The following is a 17,987-nucleotide window of genomic DNA, read 5'->3' as shown; positions in this document are numbered from 1 at the left end:
TTTCTTTATAATTGCATACAAGGCTATAGCTTTTCATGTCCTCAGGTGACATAACTATGTGCGGTCCAATGCAAAATAGCAGGTATAAGTGTACAGTGACCTTAAGTACATGTAATATTTCAAATATTAATACAAATATGTCTTCAAACAGTGAAAGTGGCTCCATGGCCAGTTAATGAAGAAGACTGCATACAAAAACCAACTCCTAGATATGCCTGGCCTGAGACACAAGTGACCACTTCTACAAAGCCATCAGGTGAAGTGCCACTGAAGCTTTACTTCAACGTACGTTGTGATTCTCATGAAGAAACCTGTCCTGACTGTGCTGGTGAAGAACCAGCACTATGGATACCCAAAGAAAGTGCCATCAGCACTGAATATACACAGAAACAAAAGAAGAGCAGCAAAGGGGTACATGGCAGAGTATCTTCATTTCAGCATCGCTCACCTTCTGCCTGTCCTGTATCCACCAAAGATATTCCAGATAACTTATCTAAACCTAGTATGTCAACAGAAAATGAAGACACTGTCCATAGCAAAGGTTTTGCCAGACGAAAACCTGCATCATTCTTTACTAGGATTGCTGCAGTGCTTTCCTCAGCTTGTTCTCATACCAAGGCAATTCAGAAACGAATTAAAAAGTCATTTTACCGCTGTGTACCTTGTGTAAATGTATCAGCTGAATCACAAACAGAGGAGCAGCTCGACTTCTACTGTAAGCAAAAGAAAATTCCACAGAAACAGCACTCTGAAATAACAAAAGGGCCTACAGAGACCATTCCTTTCACTCATGTAGCAGATGAACAGTCTGAAATAACAAAAGGGCATACAGAGACCATTCCTTTCACTCATGTAGCAGACAAACAGTCTGAAATAACAAAAGGGCATACAGAGACCATTCCTTTCACTCATGTAGCAGACGAACAGTCTGAAATAACAGAAGGGCCTACAGAGACCATTTCTTTCACTCATGTAGCAGACGAACAGTCTGAAATAACAGAAGGGCCTACAGAGATCATTCCTTTCACTCATGTAGCAGACGAACAGTCTGAAATAACAGAAGGGCCTACAGAGACCATTCCTTTCACTCATGTAGCAGACGAACAGTCTGAAATAACAGAAGGGCCTACAGAGACCATTCCTTTCACTCATGTAGCAGGCGAACAGTCTGAAATAACAGAAGGGCCTACAGAGACCATTCCTTTCACTCATGTAGCAGAGGAGGCTGTAACAACACTTTCTGTAGAAAAGCAAACTTCTACTTACGTCACAGAAGTTACTCAAACAGTACAGGAAATGAAGGAAGAAGAAAAGCCCAAAGAGCAAGTATTTGTGACAAAGCATCACTCACTACAGTATACAATGATCAACATGGCTCTGAACTTCCTTAGGCAGTTATGAAAAAAGCTCCTTCAAAGAAATGTGTGTCTGAAACTTTCACATCAGGATCTCCCACCAAAAGAAAAGAGCGACAAAAAAAATGCCAGTTCTAGGAAAGAGGAAGAATTCACAAAAAGGTAAGAAATGTTTATAAAATTAACATATGTCACTCTGAGCAGGGTCTATACATGTCCTGAGGGTTACAAAAATGTATATTTAACCTGAAGTTTCTGTAAATATCATTTAAACATCTAAAGAAGAAATATAAAGGTCAGAAGGATGTATCCAGGCATACTCATTGTAATCAACCATCAACTTTTTTTATGCATCTCTCAGAAACATTATAGCATATAGACCCTAGATGTCTAGAATTTCATTAACTAATCCTTAAGGTATAGATACTTGTTCTGCATGCACAGAGAAAGGAATAATACACTAAAAATATTTTGCAACTGCAAGTAGCTAAAACTAAAAGCAGGTACATGTTTGCAGAGATGTACATATATTTTATTACAATATTGAGGGTGTAATGGGCAATCCTATGAAAAATGAGCACAGAAAAGAGATTTCTGGATACATTCCTGATCTGGTCAAATTGAAATACATAGAAGGAGGAAAGGGTATGATCCACTAGAAAGACTCAGTACTTCTTCAGTTAAATTTGGTAAACAGGAAACTTCAAAAGTCTGCATCAGAATATTTCAAAATACCACAATTTCATAATCTTCTGATGTAAAAAAATAACAACCCTTGCACACCAAGGGGGGCAAAATCTCATATACCTCCTTCTGCTGGTGATAACATGCCTCCATTGCTCTTCCCTTCATTTAACATAACATTTCTGAGGTTATAAACCATCAGGTTTGCAGGATCATAAAAGGCGTCAAGGGCTCCCTAACTGCACTACTGGCATAGACTTCAGCATTGCTAAGAGCACACTTTCTTCCTGTTATAAAGATACCATTTATATGATTTTACATCATTTTTAATGACATTCCAAAAGTAAATTACTAATAAGTTTTGCTGAGAGAATCAAATCATAGGATCATAGGAAGTTACTAGGCTATTGGCCCTGAGGCCCTTATAAGCCTAGCCAAGAATTTAGCCCATGTTTAGAAAAGTCAACACCAAAAGCCCCTGTCCACCAGGGACACAACTGGAATCCCAGGGGTATATTTTTTGTTTCCCATCCAGTTATCTAGGTTGCACTTGAAAATGGATAATGACGTACTCTGCTTAACATGGACAGGGAGTCTATTCCACATATGGGAGACACAAATCTGTCCTGTCAGCAAGTCCCATTGATGTCACAGACCAGGGTGAGGTCACGCATGCAGGTTACTGGAGTGGAACTTGACTGTGCATATGCAGCAATCCCATCAAGGCAGGGCCTGAGATTGCTTTGAATGCCAGACAGAGGTCACCTCTAAAGAGTCTGTATGAAACTGAGTAGGGGGATAGGGCTTTTAGCCTATTTGTGTAGGGTAGATGTTTGAGGCCCTGCATTCTTCTGGTGAGGATTCTCTGTGGTCTCTCCAGTTGCTGCATGTGCTTTCATATGTTAGGAGCTTCTTGTCCCTGGATGAGATACCTGTACTTATGAGGTGGGCCATGCAGAAAGCTTTCTGTACAATGGAAGCAACATGGTGGTCATATTTTCGATTGCTATCAACCTGGGTGCCCAAATCCCTCACGACTGATTGCATGCTTAGAATGTTGTTATTAATGTGATAATATATGGGGACATCACTCTCCCTAAAGGGAATGATGCATTTTTTGGCATTTAGCTTGAGGCCATGTTTCTGGCATCAGTCATTTGTTTGGGTGATACCCTCTTGGAGATGTCCATATCACTTGGGGAATTGATGACCATGCCCAGCTTGCAGTCATCAGCAAACTTGGTCAGCCGTAGCTCACTGGTTTTGGCCTGCACCTCAGAGAAGGATATCCTGAATAACAGAGGCCCCAGGACTGATCCCTGGGGTACACTGCTCATTACAGGTCTACTGCTTGAGGTGGCTTCCCCTATTTTGATTAGGTGGGTTCTGTCAGTGAGCCAGTTTGCTACCCATTTGGTAACATGTAGATTGTTGCCTAGTTGAGAGAGTTTATTATGCCCAAGTGGGGAATAGTGTTGAAGGCTTTGGCCAGGTCAAGGTAGGCGGTGTGCACCTTCTTCCCCTTGTCCATGGCTTTGGTGACTCTCAAAGAAGTCATCCAGATTTAACAGACATGACCTCCACTTGACAAAGCCAAACTGTGTGGGGTTGAGTGTTTGGAGGTTACCAATGTCCCTGCTAATGAGGTCCATGATAATCTGTTCCATGCCTTGCAGATAAGGCTAGTTAGGTTGATGGGTCTATAATTTCTCGGATCGGAAGATGCTCCACCTTTATGTAAAGGTAAGACAGTGGATGTCCTCCACTCAGCTGGGACAAAGCCAGTACTCAGGCTTTTGTTGAATAGGGTGCCTAATGGTGCTGCAAGTTCCTGCCTGAGTTCATGTAGGATGCAGCCTGGGATGTTATCGGGTCCCGTGGAGGCTGCATTTTCTGCCTTGGAGAGGGCAGTGATGACCTGTTCCCTAGAGATAAGGAGAGGGGGGAAGATACTGGGGATGTCCTAATTTACTGATGGGGGACATAGGGGTGAAATTTTTTTTTAATCTGTCAGCCAGTAGGTTGGCTGTATCTACAGTATTTGTGTATGTGGTGTTCTTGACCACCAGTTCTGAACAGATCTGGGTGCTTCCTTTGAGATTGCGTACATATGTGAAGAAGGCCTTATGATTGTCTCTAGTAGATGTGGCCAATTTGGACTCGAAGTTAGCTTTAGACGATTTCACTAGTGCTCTTATTTGCTTGTTCAGGCTAAGGAGAGATTGCTTCCAATTGGGCACCTGCTCCTTCTTGGTCCTGGTCAGCAATTTTTTCCTTTTGTTATATAGTTTATTTATTGCAGATGTCCACCAAAGAGGTTTACTCTTCCTTGCGGAAGATGGTTTTTGTCCTGTCAGGTATTCCTGATTCCATGCATCTATATAAGTGCTCATATAGTACTTTTGGACATTGGTACCAGTTCATACAGAGGGGGAGGGGGCTGTGAAGCTGTTCATACCATCCCTCAGGAGGTTGTAATTAGCTTTGGAGAAGTTTTTTTTTATTTTACCTTAGGTAGAGGGGGTCAGGGGAGATGCTGACTTCAAAAGTGACTGCTTTATGATCGGATCTTACCAGGGAGGATGATACTGTAGGGGTACTGCAGTGGTTACTCATGTTGGTTAATACCAAGTCCGAGATATTATCACCTCTTATAGGGGTATTGACTAGCTGTCCCAAGGCATTTGCATTGATAAAAATGAGGAATCTCTGGGCATTTCTGTTCTGGCATGAGTAGTTTTTCCAATCTATGGTTGGGTAGCTAAAGTCGCCCAGGATCAGGTAAAGCGTAGAATCTTGATAGATTCAAATAGGTCCAGATAGATGGAGTGGGCATCTTGAGTCAAATTTAGGGGCCTGTAACTAGCTATGATTTGAATAGGGGTCTTGTCAATGGTTAACTGCACCTGGGGTGTCTCCTGTGTGTCATACTGTTTGACAAGCATGGAGGCATGTGTGTGTGTGTGTTTGATATATATTGAAACTCCACCTCCTTTGGCTTTTCTGCCCACAGTTTGGGGTCTGAATGTATGATAGGATGAGTAACCAGGTAAGGCTGGGGTGCTCGCCGCAGCTTTCAACCAGGTTTCTGTGACTGCACAAATGTCAGCATCTTCCAGAGTTAAAAATGCTTGCAGTGAGTGCAGTTTCATGTTTAGACTCCTAGCGTTTAGCATCATGACCTTTAATTTGCATTTTGTTGAAATTTTTATGTTGGTTTTATTGACCTCAGGACTTTTCCTAAAAAAGGCACTATGGGGGAGGCAAGGGCCTTTGCCAGAAGCCTGAAGCCCAAATGAGATGCAGGTCATCTCTAGCAAAGCATAGTGGTCTGTCGATCATATCTTCCCAGGCTGTTAGGTACTGGATCCCCCTGGAATGACACCAGAAACAAAGCCAATTATTAAAGTAAATCATTTTCTGTTTGTATTACGGCATCATTCTGGGTGATGGTAGAAGGCTGCTTAAGGCTAGGTACATACCTGCTTGGGTCACATATTCAGTGAGCTCAAGCATGTCTCTCTTCATATAGTCCAGGGAGGTACATCTCAAGTCATTCATCCCAACATGGACTATGACAGAGTCATAACAGTACATGTTATTGAGAGACTTGAGTGTGTGTGTGATATGGCGTATTCTTGTATCTGACAGACAACTAAACGTGACTTTCTCCTTATCCAGCTTGGTGAGAGGCACATCTGTGTGTCTCACAATGGAGTCTCCTATGACTAATATGTTGGGTTTATGGTTTGACCTTTATGGTTGTGAGACACAGGTGTGTGGACTATGTGTGGTATGTGGTTTGGAGGGTTGTGAAGTTTGTTTGTAGTTTTGCCTCTGAGATCTCCTTTGTTTGGGTTTGTTTTTGTTGAGAACCTCCACATATGTGGGTGTGTGTTGTGTAGTTGTGGGTGGTGTTTGAGGTGTTGATAACCTTCTCAATGCCAAATATACTGGCTTGTGAGGGAAAGAGCATAGACTCTAGGTTCTTAATATAATTGCATCTCTCACAAATTGTGTTCCTAGGTGGTAGTAATAGATGGTTGTCCATGTACATGAGGCAGTTGCTACACTGTCTCAGGATGCCCATATCAACCAGGCTGGCAAGAAAAAAACATAGGAAATTATCCATCCATATTTGCCAGAATCTGAAGGAGAGAGGCCAGGGAGAGCTAATGGGTAGGCCTAAAGCCCAAGTTTTTAAACCAAAACTAAGAGGCTTAGAATAACACTTACAATTTAAGCAGGCTAAAAACAAGCAGTAATAAATGCAGCAGAAAAGGTGTAATTGAACACTTTAGAGAACAAGTAGCTGAAAAAGGAAGATGAAGTAATAGAGTAGGAGGACAAAACAGAAATACTGTAAAAGCAGTGGAATACATTTTTTTCTTTCTTTTTTTAAGTAGAGTGGAAAGGGAGAAAGGAGGAACAGAAGATAATTCAAGGTTAAGAAACTAAGGGGGTTGGCCTTTCCAAATGTTCTTTCTGTATTAGGTAGAATTAGCTAATGACACTGGACTGGGAAGAGTGTCCCAGATCATATTTACAGTAGTGATGACCAACTGCAAAGCCACCAGTTTTAAGAACAAGACAACAATAGGAAGGAAGGCTGGGAAACTATGCTACAGCTACTACCTACACTATTTTAGGCAGAAAACACTACAAAAATGTTTATCACAGCAGAAAAGCAGCAGCGAGACACTAAATGAAAGTTTTAAACAGAAAAAGAAGTGAGACTCTAGAGAATGCTTTTAACTGCAGACAAATCAGTTATATGATATACTCCTTGGCAGGAAAACAAAACAACAAACAGATGCTTAGCAAATGGAGAAAATTTCCAATTAATACCTTTCGTACAGTGAAACTAGCTAAAGAGCTTTACAAAAAGTGATGCAGTAACAAAAGTAATTTAACAGGCCCAGTAAGGCAGACAGTTTCAGTACCCATGACCTCCCTATCTTTCACCCCCTCCACTATAGCCTGGTTTAAAAGCTACCTATCAGGCAGACAATCTGTCCAATGGCAAAACATACAATCTCTCCTACTTCCAACAACTATAGGAGTCCCACAAGGTTCGGTATTGGGCCCTCTACTCTTCTCCATATTTACTAACAGCCTTCATACAGCCACCCGACATGCCACAATTATACAACATGCAGATGACTCAACACTCATCTGCTCCGCACCATCACTTACAGCCCTACAAAAACTTACCCAGGAATGCTTTACCTCAGTGGAAAACAGGATTACCCAAATCCAACTCGTCCTCAATTCCCAACAAGACCAAATTACTCATATTTGCTCCCAACATAACTAAATCCACCCATCAACCTTTTATAATAACATCCAAAAATGGTACTAAGATCTCCCCCACTGACCACATCAAACTTCTTGGTGTAGAAATTGACAATAAACTACTGTTTGATGTCCACATATCACAAACAATCAAAGGCCCACAAGAAAGTAGGTACACTATACAGACACAAAAAATTCATGACAAAGCATGAATTACACTAGCCCAAACACATCTGCTGTCCACCGCCCCAATCCTTACCCATACAAGAAAACAAGACCTTGAATAACTCAAATCATGTTATAATAAAATCACCAAATTTGCTAGTAACTCCAGCTTCAAAACCCATCACTGTCAGGTATTACAGAAATTTAAATGGCTAGAACTTCCACAACTAATCAAATACCACCAATTAATACTTGTATACAATATTGTAAATCATCCCAACAAAACCCCTTCCCTAAACCAACTTCTAACCCAATACACATCAAGTCGCCTCCTCCACTCTTCTGAAAAAATCTCTCCTCTGTATCTCCAAAGCCAGTAACTCTGCCGGGAAAGCTCTGTTCTCCCACAATATAGCCAAAATCTGGAACAACCTTCCCCCTACTCTGACCTCTGCTACATCAACTACTCTGTTTAAAAACACTCTCAGAGTGCACCTAATGAATTCCTGGCTATGCCCATGCATCATATAAACCCCTACCTCATGTAACAACAAACTAACTACCCTAAGGTATTTCTGTTCCTCTTAATAAACTCAGGAATCCCTACTACAAACCTCCAAATGTATTTTCTATATGCATATTAACCAAGAATTGTTTCTTTCTGTATAAAAAGTGCTTTTGTCTATATTTTAATTGTGACTTGAATCAAATGTGTAAACTATATTGTTACTTGTACAGAGCTTTTCTCCCCAGGCATCCGCTGTAAATGGACCTGTGTCCAGTCGGACTATCCCGGTTAACAAATGTAAAATAAAATAAAATAAAAAATATATAAATAAAAAGGAGCAAGGAGACTTTAGAGAAGGGTTTTAACTGCAAAGAAATTAGTTATACTCCTTAGCAGGAAAATCAGAGCAACAAACAGATACTTAGCAAATGGAAAAAAATCAAGTTAATACCTTTTACAGAGTGAAACTAGCTAAGAAAGCTTTACAAAAAGTGAGGCAGTAGCAAAAGTGATTTAACAGGCCCCATAAGGCAGACAATTGCAGTACAATAGTGCAGGTTAGTTTATAGCAATAAAATACAGTAAAAAGTAGGCAGCAGACAATAAAAAGTGTAATAAAAAGGCAGCAGTCAATAAAAAGTGCAATAAATGGTAAGAATAAGCAATAACTAGTAAACATAAGCAAGAAAACAGGATACTTATTGTTATATATCATAGATCAGAGTTGTGGTCAGTGCCCCTTCTCTGTTCAGCTCAGTGTGAAATTCCTTTAGGAGACTGTCAAGTGTTGTACCGTTTCATTTTAAGATAGAATCATGACAGCTGAGAACATTTTCTCTTGTTAAAAAAGAAAAAAAGTTTTTCAAGGAATTTATAAACCTTTTGTAGAGCATGCACCTCAGTGTTCCTGTCTCCTGCTTACTTGCCCCTCTGTTAGCAAATAATCATTTGTCAGAATAAAAGAGTAAATGTAGAGAGTCCTCTGTAGTTCCTCTTGACCTGACTCTGTCTTCCTCCTGCTCAGCTGCTGAATGTTGAGCAGCCTTCATTGTAGATCTCTGATATCTCTATATGTTGTCTAAGAGAGAGAGAGAGAGACAGAGAGAGAGTGAGATTGAGACACAGAAGAGCAACAAACATAGTCTGAGAAAGAGAGCAACAGATATAGAGAGTGAGAGACGGAGTCTATATCCGTGGTCTGGGAACTTGTCTGTGATCTTGCTACAGATCCCCCATCATGCCCCAAGATTCTCACTACACCTTTCTGAACATACTGGAAAATGTTAAGATACAACCAAACACCCTAATACTGGGTGATTTCAACTACCCTGCCATTAATTGGGAAAACTACTCAGGTACCAACTCCTTTTCCCAACGGTTCTTGGAATTCATAAATTCCAATGCCCTGGATCAACTAATCCATTGACCCACCAGGGGCTCCAATATCCTAGACCTGGTCATTACCAACATGGGAGATAGATGCTCTACACCAGTGGTCACCCCCTCATTGGTCAGGTCTGACCATAAGCAAATCACCCTTGACATCCAGATCCCACCCCCACCCCCCAGTAAGGAAACCTCCTTAAAAAACTTCTCCAAAGCCAACTTCATGCTACTGAAGTCAGAAGTGACAAACTTCACAACACCCACGCAGAAGGGATCTGGAAGTTCAACTGCAGAATCCTACACTAAGGCACTGTATGAGCACATCCACTCATGCATGAATCGTGCCATCCCAAATAGAACCAAGATGCTCTTCTCCAAAAAAAGGAAGCCAATCTGGTGGTCCCCTGCTATAAACAAACTATACAACAGAAGGAAGAAACTGTTGCAGAAAAGAGGAAACTCCCATGATGCAAAAAACTCCCTCACCAGCCTCAGTAAGAAGCAGAGATCCCTCATAAAATCCTCAAAAGCTAGTTACGAAAATAAAATTGCCAAAGATTCCAAAGACAATCACAAGGCATTCTATAGTTATGTCAAGAATCTAAATGGCAATGCTCAGATCTGCTCTGAGCTACAACAGAATGGCATTAAATATACTGATTCCAAGGATATTGCCAATATCCTAGCAGATCGATTTAGTGCCAACTTCACCCCCCTCTCACCCCGCAAAGGGCCCATCTCAATACTAAAAGATTGCCAAATTCCGATAATCATGGCCACACAGGTAGAAACCGCACTCTCCAAAGCTAAGAGTACAGCATCCATGGGACCAGATGACATCCCAGGCTGTGTACTACATGAACTACAAAATGAACTGGCACCTCACCTAAGTGTCATGTTTAATCATAGCCTCACCTCAGGCTTTGTGCCCACTGAGTGGCGCACAGCTACAGTTATCCCGCTCCAGAAGGGAGGATCCGCCTTGGATCCTGGGAACTACCGTCCCATCAGTCTGACAAGCCTGATTTGCAAGGGCATGGAACGCATTATCATGGAACTTATAAACAAAGACATTGGCAACCTTCAAACACTGGACCCCACCCAGTTTGGGTTTGTGGAGGGCCGTTCTTGTCTCCTGAATCTGATTGACTTCTTTGAATCAGTCTCCAGAGTTGTGGACGAGGGTAAGGCGGTCCACACAGCCTATTTGGACCTCGCCAAGGCCTTCAACACCATCCCCCACTCTGGAATCATAGATAAACTTACTAAGCTGGGCATAAATCCCTATGTCACTCGATGGGTTGCCAACTGGCTTACTGACAGAACCCAGGCTGTAAAAGTAGCTGACTCCAAATCCAGCTCCAGACAAGTGACAAGTGGACTACCTCAGGGTTCAGTCCTGGGGCCACTCTTGTTTGGCATCTACTTCTCTGAAGTACAGGCCAACACTAAGAAACTCTGGCTAACAAAATTTGCAGATGACTGCAAACTGGGAGCCATTATTGAATCCCCAAATGATGTGGATATTCTACAAAAGGGCCTTACAGAAACAGATGCCTGGTGCCAGAGCCATGGGCTCAAGCTTAATGCTAAGAAGTGCTTAGTTATCCCCTTTGGAAAAAAACACGTACCCATGAATTACCACATAGGTGGCAGGACACGAAACATCGAAAGTATGATGAGAGACTTAGAGACACAGGTGGACAGTGGTCTCACTTTCGATAACCACATCGCCACAACAGTCAGGAAATCCTTCTATGTGGCACACCTCATCACTAAGGGCTTTTCATCCAGAAAAAAGGAGGTCATTGTCCCACTGTACTCATCCCTCATTAGACCCATTATAGAGTATAATGCCCCGTTTGGTATGTACCTCACAAGACATCTGCAACAGCTGGAAAGGCCACAGAAATACCTCTCTAAAAGAATCACAGGCCTAAAGCAGATGCCATATGCTGACCGTCTAAAAAAACTCCAGCTATACTCTGTGGCATGTCGTCTACTCAGAGGCGATCTCTGCTTAACATACAAGGCCATGTCAAACCCTGAGCTGTTGGACATGCTCCACTTAAAGAAATCCCAATCCCTCAGAGCCACATGCTCCAGGGATCTAAACCTTATCATTGCAATGAACAAAACACGCTGGAGGGATAGGTTCCTGACCCAGAGACTCCCCATACTCTGGAATAGACTGCCCATACATGTCAAGCAGAACGCCTCATTGGCTCTCTTCAAAAGGAACCTTGATGATTGGATGGGAGATAAGAAATTCACCCCGGGGATCATGTCAGTCGCTCTGCTAGACAGGGGCCCAGAGAAGTAAATATTGTGGGAAGAAATATCCAGGGAATTGTTATGGCTAGGCTTGCATAGGCCTTAGAGCCGATAGCCTAGTACCAACCTATGAACCTATGAAGGCCTGCAAATTTTTTTTCTGTGGTTTTAATTTTGCATTTAAAATGTGAGCAGTGTTATTAGCCAGAAGGCAGCAAATATATGAGTCTCAAACTCCTGGTATTTGAACTCAGACAGTAGATTCACACCCTCAGAGACAAATAAAACTGCATACAGCAAAGAGCCTATGGCATGTACAGTAAAAGGGCATGTGTCAGTCACCAAGGTGCTCTCCGTAGCTGAATAACACTTCTCTTCTTCTGTCTACTGGAATTAAGGTTTGTTCACTCAAACCACAGGTGGAAATTTCTTCCATTTTCCATGTTCTTGCTACCACACTGCCTCGGGGAGGGGAAGAGGGGTCTGGATGAGGAGGTAGTACTAGAATGAACCACTTTGATTCTGATCTGGCTGCAGCTGTAAAAATATCATCTCCTGCCACAACTTTCCAAGTTAAGAAAACAAACTCTTGTGCCTAGGATAGTGATTCACTGAATCTTTCTCTCATAGAAATAAAATGTATAACATGGCACTGAGTCTATACCGGGTATCGAACCTGGGAACTCTTCACTAACCTGGGACTCAGGGAAGCCAAACAAGATTACTTTTCCTCCAGCTGCTGATGTTAAGATTTATTTTCCTACTCAGCAGGTGACTGTACATTCTATTTCCCCTGCTCTTCCTAACACTTCATTGCTTCAAAGTGGAGGGGGAAAAAGTAGCACTTTGAAAGACAATCTTGATTGCCACCAGAGTTCTAATAATGATGTATGGTGTTAACAACATGCAAGCAAAATCTACCATCTTGGACACCAGTTTGCAGAGATCTGGTATAAAACTAGTGTCTGGATATATTCCATATTCATCTTTAAAGATTTCCTGTAATTTTGCCACTCTTTTAAAGGGTCAGTTTCTAACTACTGTGATTAGGATGGACACCAGACATTGGTGGAGCAGAAACCTGCTTCATGGCATCTGTTATGTAGTAGCAGTAAAGGACTTTTCTGGTCATCACCAACATGGGCGACCGGTCAACCCCTCGCTGGTTAGATCTGACCATAAACAAATCACTCTGGATATTCACATTCCGTCACCACCCCCCGGTCAAAGAAACCACCGTGAAAAACTTTTCAGAAGCAAACTTCACGTTACTTAAGACCGAGGTGGGAAGTTTCAAAGCCCCCATGCTAAAGGATAACGCTGTCCAAGCTGCAAAATCCTTTACTAATGCATTCTACGGGCACCTACAAGAATGCATGGATCCTGCTATCCCAAACAAAACCAAGACTCACTCCTCCAAGAAAAGGAAACCAGTCTGGTGGACCCCTGCCATAAACAAGCTATACAATAGAAGGAGGAAACTAGTACAGAAAAGAGTAAAATCCCAAGAAGGGAAGACATCCCTGATAAATATCAGCAAGAAACTATGTTCCCTCATAAAATCATCCAAGGCTAGCTTCGAAAGAAAGATTGCCATGGACTCCAAAGATAACCACAAGGCATTCATTAGCTATGTCAAGAATCTTAAGTGTCAGTTCTCAGATCTGCTCAGAGTTAGTGTAGAATGGCACAAAATACACTGAAACAACTGATATAGCAACCATCCTTGCAGACAGGTTCAGTGCAAACTTCACCCCTCTCTCACCCCCAAAAGGGCCCATAACTATACCAGAAGAATGTAGTGCTCCTGAAATCACAGACACTCAGGTTAAAACAGCCCTCTCCAAAGCCAAAAACACAGCATCAATGGGACTGGACGGTGTCCAGGCTGCATCTTACACGAGCTCAGAGATGAACTAACCCCTTACCTAAACACACTGTTTAAACTCAGCCTCTCCACAGGCTATGTGCCCACAGAGTGCACACAGCAACGGTTATTCCACTCCACAAAGGTGGAGCCACAACAGACCCTGGGAACTATCACCCTATAAGCCTGACTAGCTTGGTCTGCAAAGCTATGGAGCGCATCATCATGGATCTCATTAACAGAGACATTGGAAACCTCCAAACACTGGACCCTACCCAGTTCAGCTTTGTTAAGGGCAGATCATGCCTCCTAAACCTGGTGGACTTCTTTAAGACAGTTACCAAGGCTATAGATAAGGGAAAGGTGGTCCACACAGCCTACCTAGAGCTTGCAAAGGCCTTTGACACCATTCCCCACTCAGGTATTATAGACAAGCTCACCAGCCTGAACATAAACCCCTACATCACGAGATGGTTTGCCAACTGGCTCATGGACAGAACCCACATGGTAAGAGTTGTGGGAGCTAGGTCTGACTCCAAACCAGTTACAAGTGGCATTCCCCATGGCTCAGTCTTAGGACCCCTCCTGTTCAGCATATACTTCTCAGAGATATAGGCAAGCACAGGAGGACTATGGCTGACCAAGTTTGCAGATGACTGCAAACTAGGCACTATAATTGACTCTCCGGCTGACACAGACATCCTCCAAAAGGGTCTCACTGAGACAGATACCTGGTGTCAAAACCATGGCCTCAAGCTAAATGCCAAAAAGTGCATAGTCATCCCCTTTGGAAAAAACAAAGTACCCACAAACTACCACATAGGTAGTAGCCCCCTAAATATGGAAGACGTAATAAGGGATCTGGGGACCCAAGTAGATAGAAACCTCTCCTTTAATAATCACATTGCCAAAGTGGTTAGAAAATCCTTCTATGTGGCTCACCTAATCACAAAAGGGTTTGCATCCAGATCGAGAGAGGTCATTGGGCCCCTCTATGCATCACTCATCAGACACATCATAGAGTACAATGCCCCATTTGGGATGTACCTTACAAGATACCTCCAACAACTGGAAAGACCACAGAAGTACCTCACCAAGAGGATTACTGGCCTCAAGCAGATGCCCTATGCAGCTCGACTGAAGAAACTCCAGCTGTACTCGGTTGCATACCGCCTACTCAGAAGTAATCTCTACCTGACATACAAGGCCATGTCCAACCCAGAATTGATGGACATGCTCCACTTAAAGAAAACTATTTCCCCTTGAGCCACACGCTCCAGGGATCTAAACCTCACCACAACAATAAATAGGATGTGCTGGAGGGATAGATTCCTGTCCCAGAGACTTCCCATGCTCTGGAACAAGATTGCAATCTACATTAGGCAGAGCTCCTTGCTAACCCTCTTCAAGAGAAACCTTGACAAGTGGATGGGAAACAGAAAGTTTACCCCAGGGATCACTTCAATGGCTCTGCTGGACAGAGGCACAGGGAACTAATCTAAGGGGGTGGTGAAAGCCAACACATTCCGGCAAGGCTTATAAATGCCTTCGGGCAGATAGCCTAGTACCTACCTATGAACCTATCTAATACCAATTTTTAATGCTAGGGCTCACATGGCTCGATTCAAAGGATATTGCTTTTGATGAGGCAGTACATTTGTTGAAGCACCATTTCTAATCAGTTACCAAAGCATTATCACTGTCCATGGAAAGATATGAATTATGATGCACCTAAACTAATTTCCATACTTCCGATAATTCCATGTTTATAGGATGAGCGCTCTGAACTAGACTCTACAGATGCACAGTTAAACAGTGGCAGCTGGCTAATTCATGTTTAGCCATTAATATTATTCCCATTAGAAAGTACTCTTGGAGAATCAGCAATCTCCACTGGCACTAGTGGTTCTAAAGGGGGATTAATATACAGAGAGACCATAGTAAAAAAAGACCAGGAGATTTGTGGTACAAAATCTATCTGCTTTGACTAAAATCCTTTACTAGAGCTGCAATTTCCTTTTCTCTTGCTAACTGTAGTTCTTATAAAGGTGTGATCCTTTAACCATGGTAGCAAACAGGAGAGATTAAAAAAAACTAAAGCATGTAAGGACCTGTGTATGCATGTGTGTGTGGGCATGCATGCAATACACATCACGTGTTCCAGCTTCAAATATATAAATGAAATAAAAAATTCTGAGTCGGCCATCAGTGAATATAACTGTGTTCAGAATGATGAATGCTTTGATACTTTACTAGCTGTCCTGTTAAAGCCTTCTAATGTAATCATGTTGCTATGTGTCACATTTTAAATTGTACGTTTGATATTTATAGCACTGAGAACAGGTAACTGTACTGGCAGTGGTTACAGCAGGTGAATCTGCTGTACAGATCTCAAATTTCTCAAGGGCTGAGTGAACAGTAGTCTGAAAGTTGATGTACAATTCCAAAAATCCTGGCTACAGCCCTGAGAGGTACAGGTATACATCACTATTCTGAACACTCTCCTTTTTTCTTTCTTTTTAAATTAAAGACTAAACATTTTTAAAACTTTTTTCTTTTTGTTCATCAATCTCTGTCATGCTGGATAAAGTTAATTGGGCAAACACTGAATCAAAATCCTGTATTCTAGTTTCACTCTTATACACTGGGGCATTATACAAATAATGTATTGCAAATTATACAATGACTGGCGATTAACATTGTAAAATGAGCACGCTGATTGGCCAGCAAAACCAGCGTGCCCATTGAGAGAATATACAATGGAAAAAGGTCTGGTCGCCATGACTTTTTTTCCGTTGATATATTCTTTAATTTTAAGGTTTTTTTTCAAAAGAAAAAGAAAAGTGGAGCAACGGAGATCTTCTTTTCTCCCCTGCTTACTTTCCTGGGCACTGATGTACTGGCTGTCCATGGGAACGGAAGTTCCAAACGCATGCGCAGTACATCAGATAGAGCAAGGAGGAGATATCCAGAGGCAGAAGGAGAGCACGGTGCCGTTATACAAGGGCATTATTTAAGAAAAGTAAGTATTTTTTTCTTAAGTAATGTCATTGTATAATAGCAATAACCCACTTCTGGGTGTGTGTAATGCTGGATTTACCCACGGTTGTCTTTGTTTGGTCATGAGGGCGAAGCCCAAGTGACCAAACCACACCAGCCGTGGGTAAATCCAGCATTACCCACACCCAGGCATGGGTTATTGCTTAATAAGCGACTCCGTGGTTGTGGTATATTGAAATTTACCCATGGTTGGCTTTATTTAATCACACCAACCCTGGATAAATCTTCAATATACCACACTACATAATTGGTTATTGCTTAATAATAAAATGCCCAGAAATAGGTTACTGTATATGCATGATATACGGATACTTACTGTAGACTGCAGATGTGGTCTCTGTCCTTTTCTAGCCTGCAGCTGTAACTTCTGCATTACAATGAGGAAGCAGGTATAACAACAGTAATGGAGTTTGAAGTTTTATATGTTTGTACATTTAACATTAAGACAATAACTTGAATCCATGATGATTCCTGATTGCTTAACATTTAGTAAGATTGCCAGGGGAAAAAAAACATATTTTTCTACTCCCAACTCAATTAGCAATGTAGAGTGAGATTTGAAAACTGCTCATAACTTTATAAAGAAATACAGATTTAATGTCCCCTTTCTGTAATTATTCTAACCAGACTGCCGGTCTTAGTAACGTATTCACCCTCCCATTTGTCTACACACTCATGGATGTACATATTACATGGGAATAAACAGTATGGCTGGACAGTTTTGTTTGCAGGGATGTGTACAAAGCACCACAGGAATGAAAAACTTAAGAAGAGGAAATGTAAATCTGTTTTATTCATCTAGGATCATTTCAGATTTTTTTCTCATTTCATAAAAGAAATTAGCTTTAGTGGTGTTAGAGTTGACAAAGCTATCTTTAGAACAAATGTAAAATTATAGATATGAGCAGAATAAACTAACGAGAAAGTAATATGATAAATAGTAACATAAATATATATTTTACAGTGAAAGTGATTCTACCACCTACAAACGAATCTAAGTCCGTGGGAGACAAAGCTGACAAACATGCTTGGCGTGCAGTTGAAGACAACAAAACACACTACAAAACCATCAGGGGAAGCACCAGAGAATTCCACAAAAAGCAAGCAAACCTCTGGGTCAAAGGAGGGTTCATCAACAAATATAGTACATAGAAATCAAAATGATGTGAACCAACCATCCACAGCCGATAAAAACAGAGTTTATTAAAACAAAATAGTAAGTGCTTTCATGCAATAAATGCACTTCATCAAAGATAAAAATCAGAGTAAAACACATCTCATATAAATAGTAAGAGGCAATTAACTTAATGAGCTAGCTTACATGCCTTGAGTGCCAGCTTTAAAGGTAGAATAACATTTAAACCAGGAACCCTATATGCTTGTAGTGTGATAA

At 41.6% G+C, this 17,987-nt stretch overlaps 1 protein-coding gene across 1 annotated transcript in view; it reads left to right on the top strand.

Annotated features, from left to right (window-relative positions):
* The window catches only part of LOC122816141, a 64,878-nt gene extending 47,103 nt beyond the window's left edge, over positions 1 to 17,775 (top strand). The window contains exons 2-3 of the mRNA XM_044088897.1: positions 152 to 1,517; positions 17,559 to 17,775. Of these exons, the coding sequence (XP_043944832.1) occupies positions 152 to 1,401 (1,250 nt within the window). The 3' untranslated portion in view covers positions 1,402 to 1,517; positions 17,559 to 17,775. The remainder of the gene's footprint in view (positions 1 to 151; positions 1,518 to 17,558) is intronic.
* Positions 17,776 to 17,987: the final 212 nt, after the last annotated feature.

This window comes from Protopterus annectens, chromosome 12.part0 (assembly GCF_019279795.1).
Source record: "Protopterus annectens isolate FY-2018-M chromosome 12.part0, PAN1.0, whole genome shotgun sequence".
In the NCBI taxonomy this organism is placed as follows: domain Eukaryota; kingdom Metazoa; phylum Chordata; order Ceratodontiformes; family Protopteridae; genus Protopterus; species Protopterus annectens.
The sequence above is the reverse complement of the archived record's forward strand: the minus strand, read 5'-3'. Positions and strand labels throughout refer to the sequence as shown.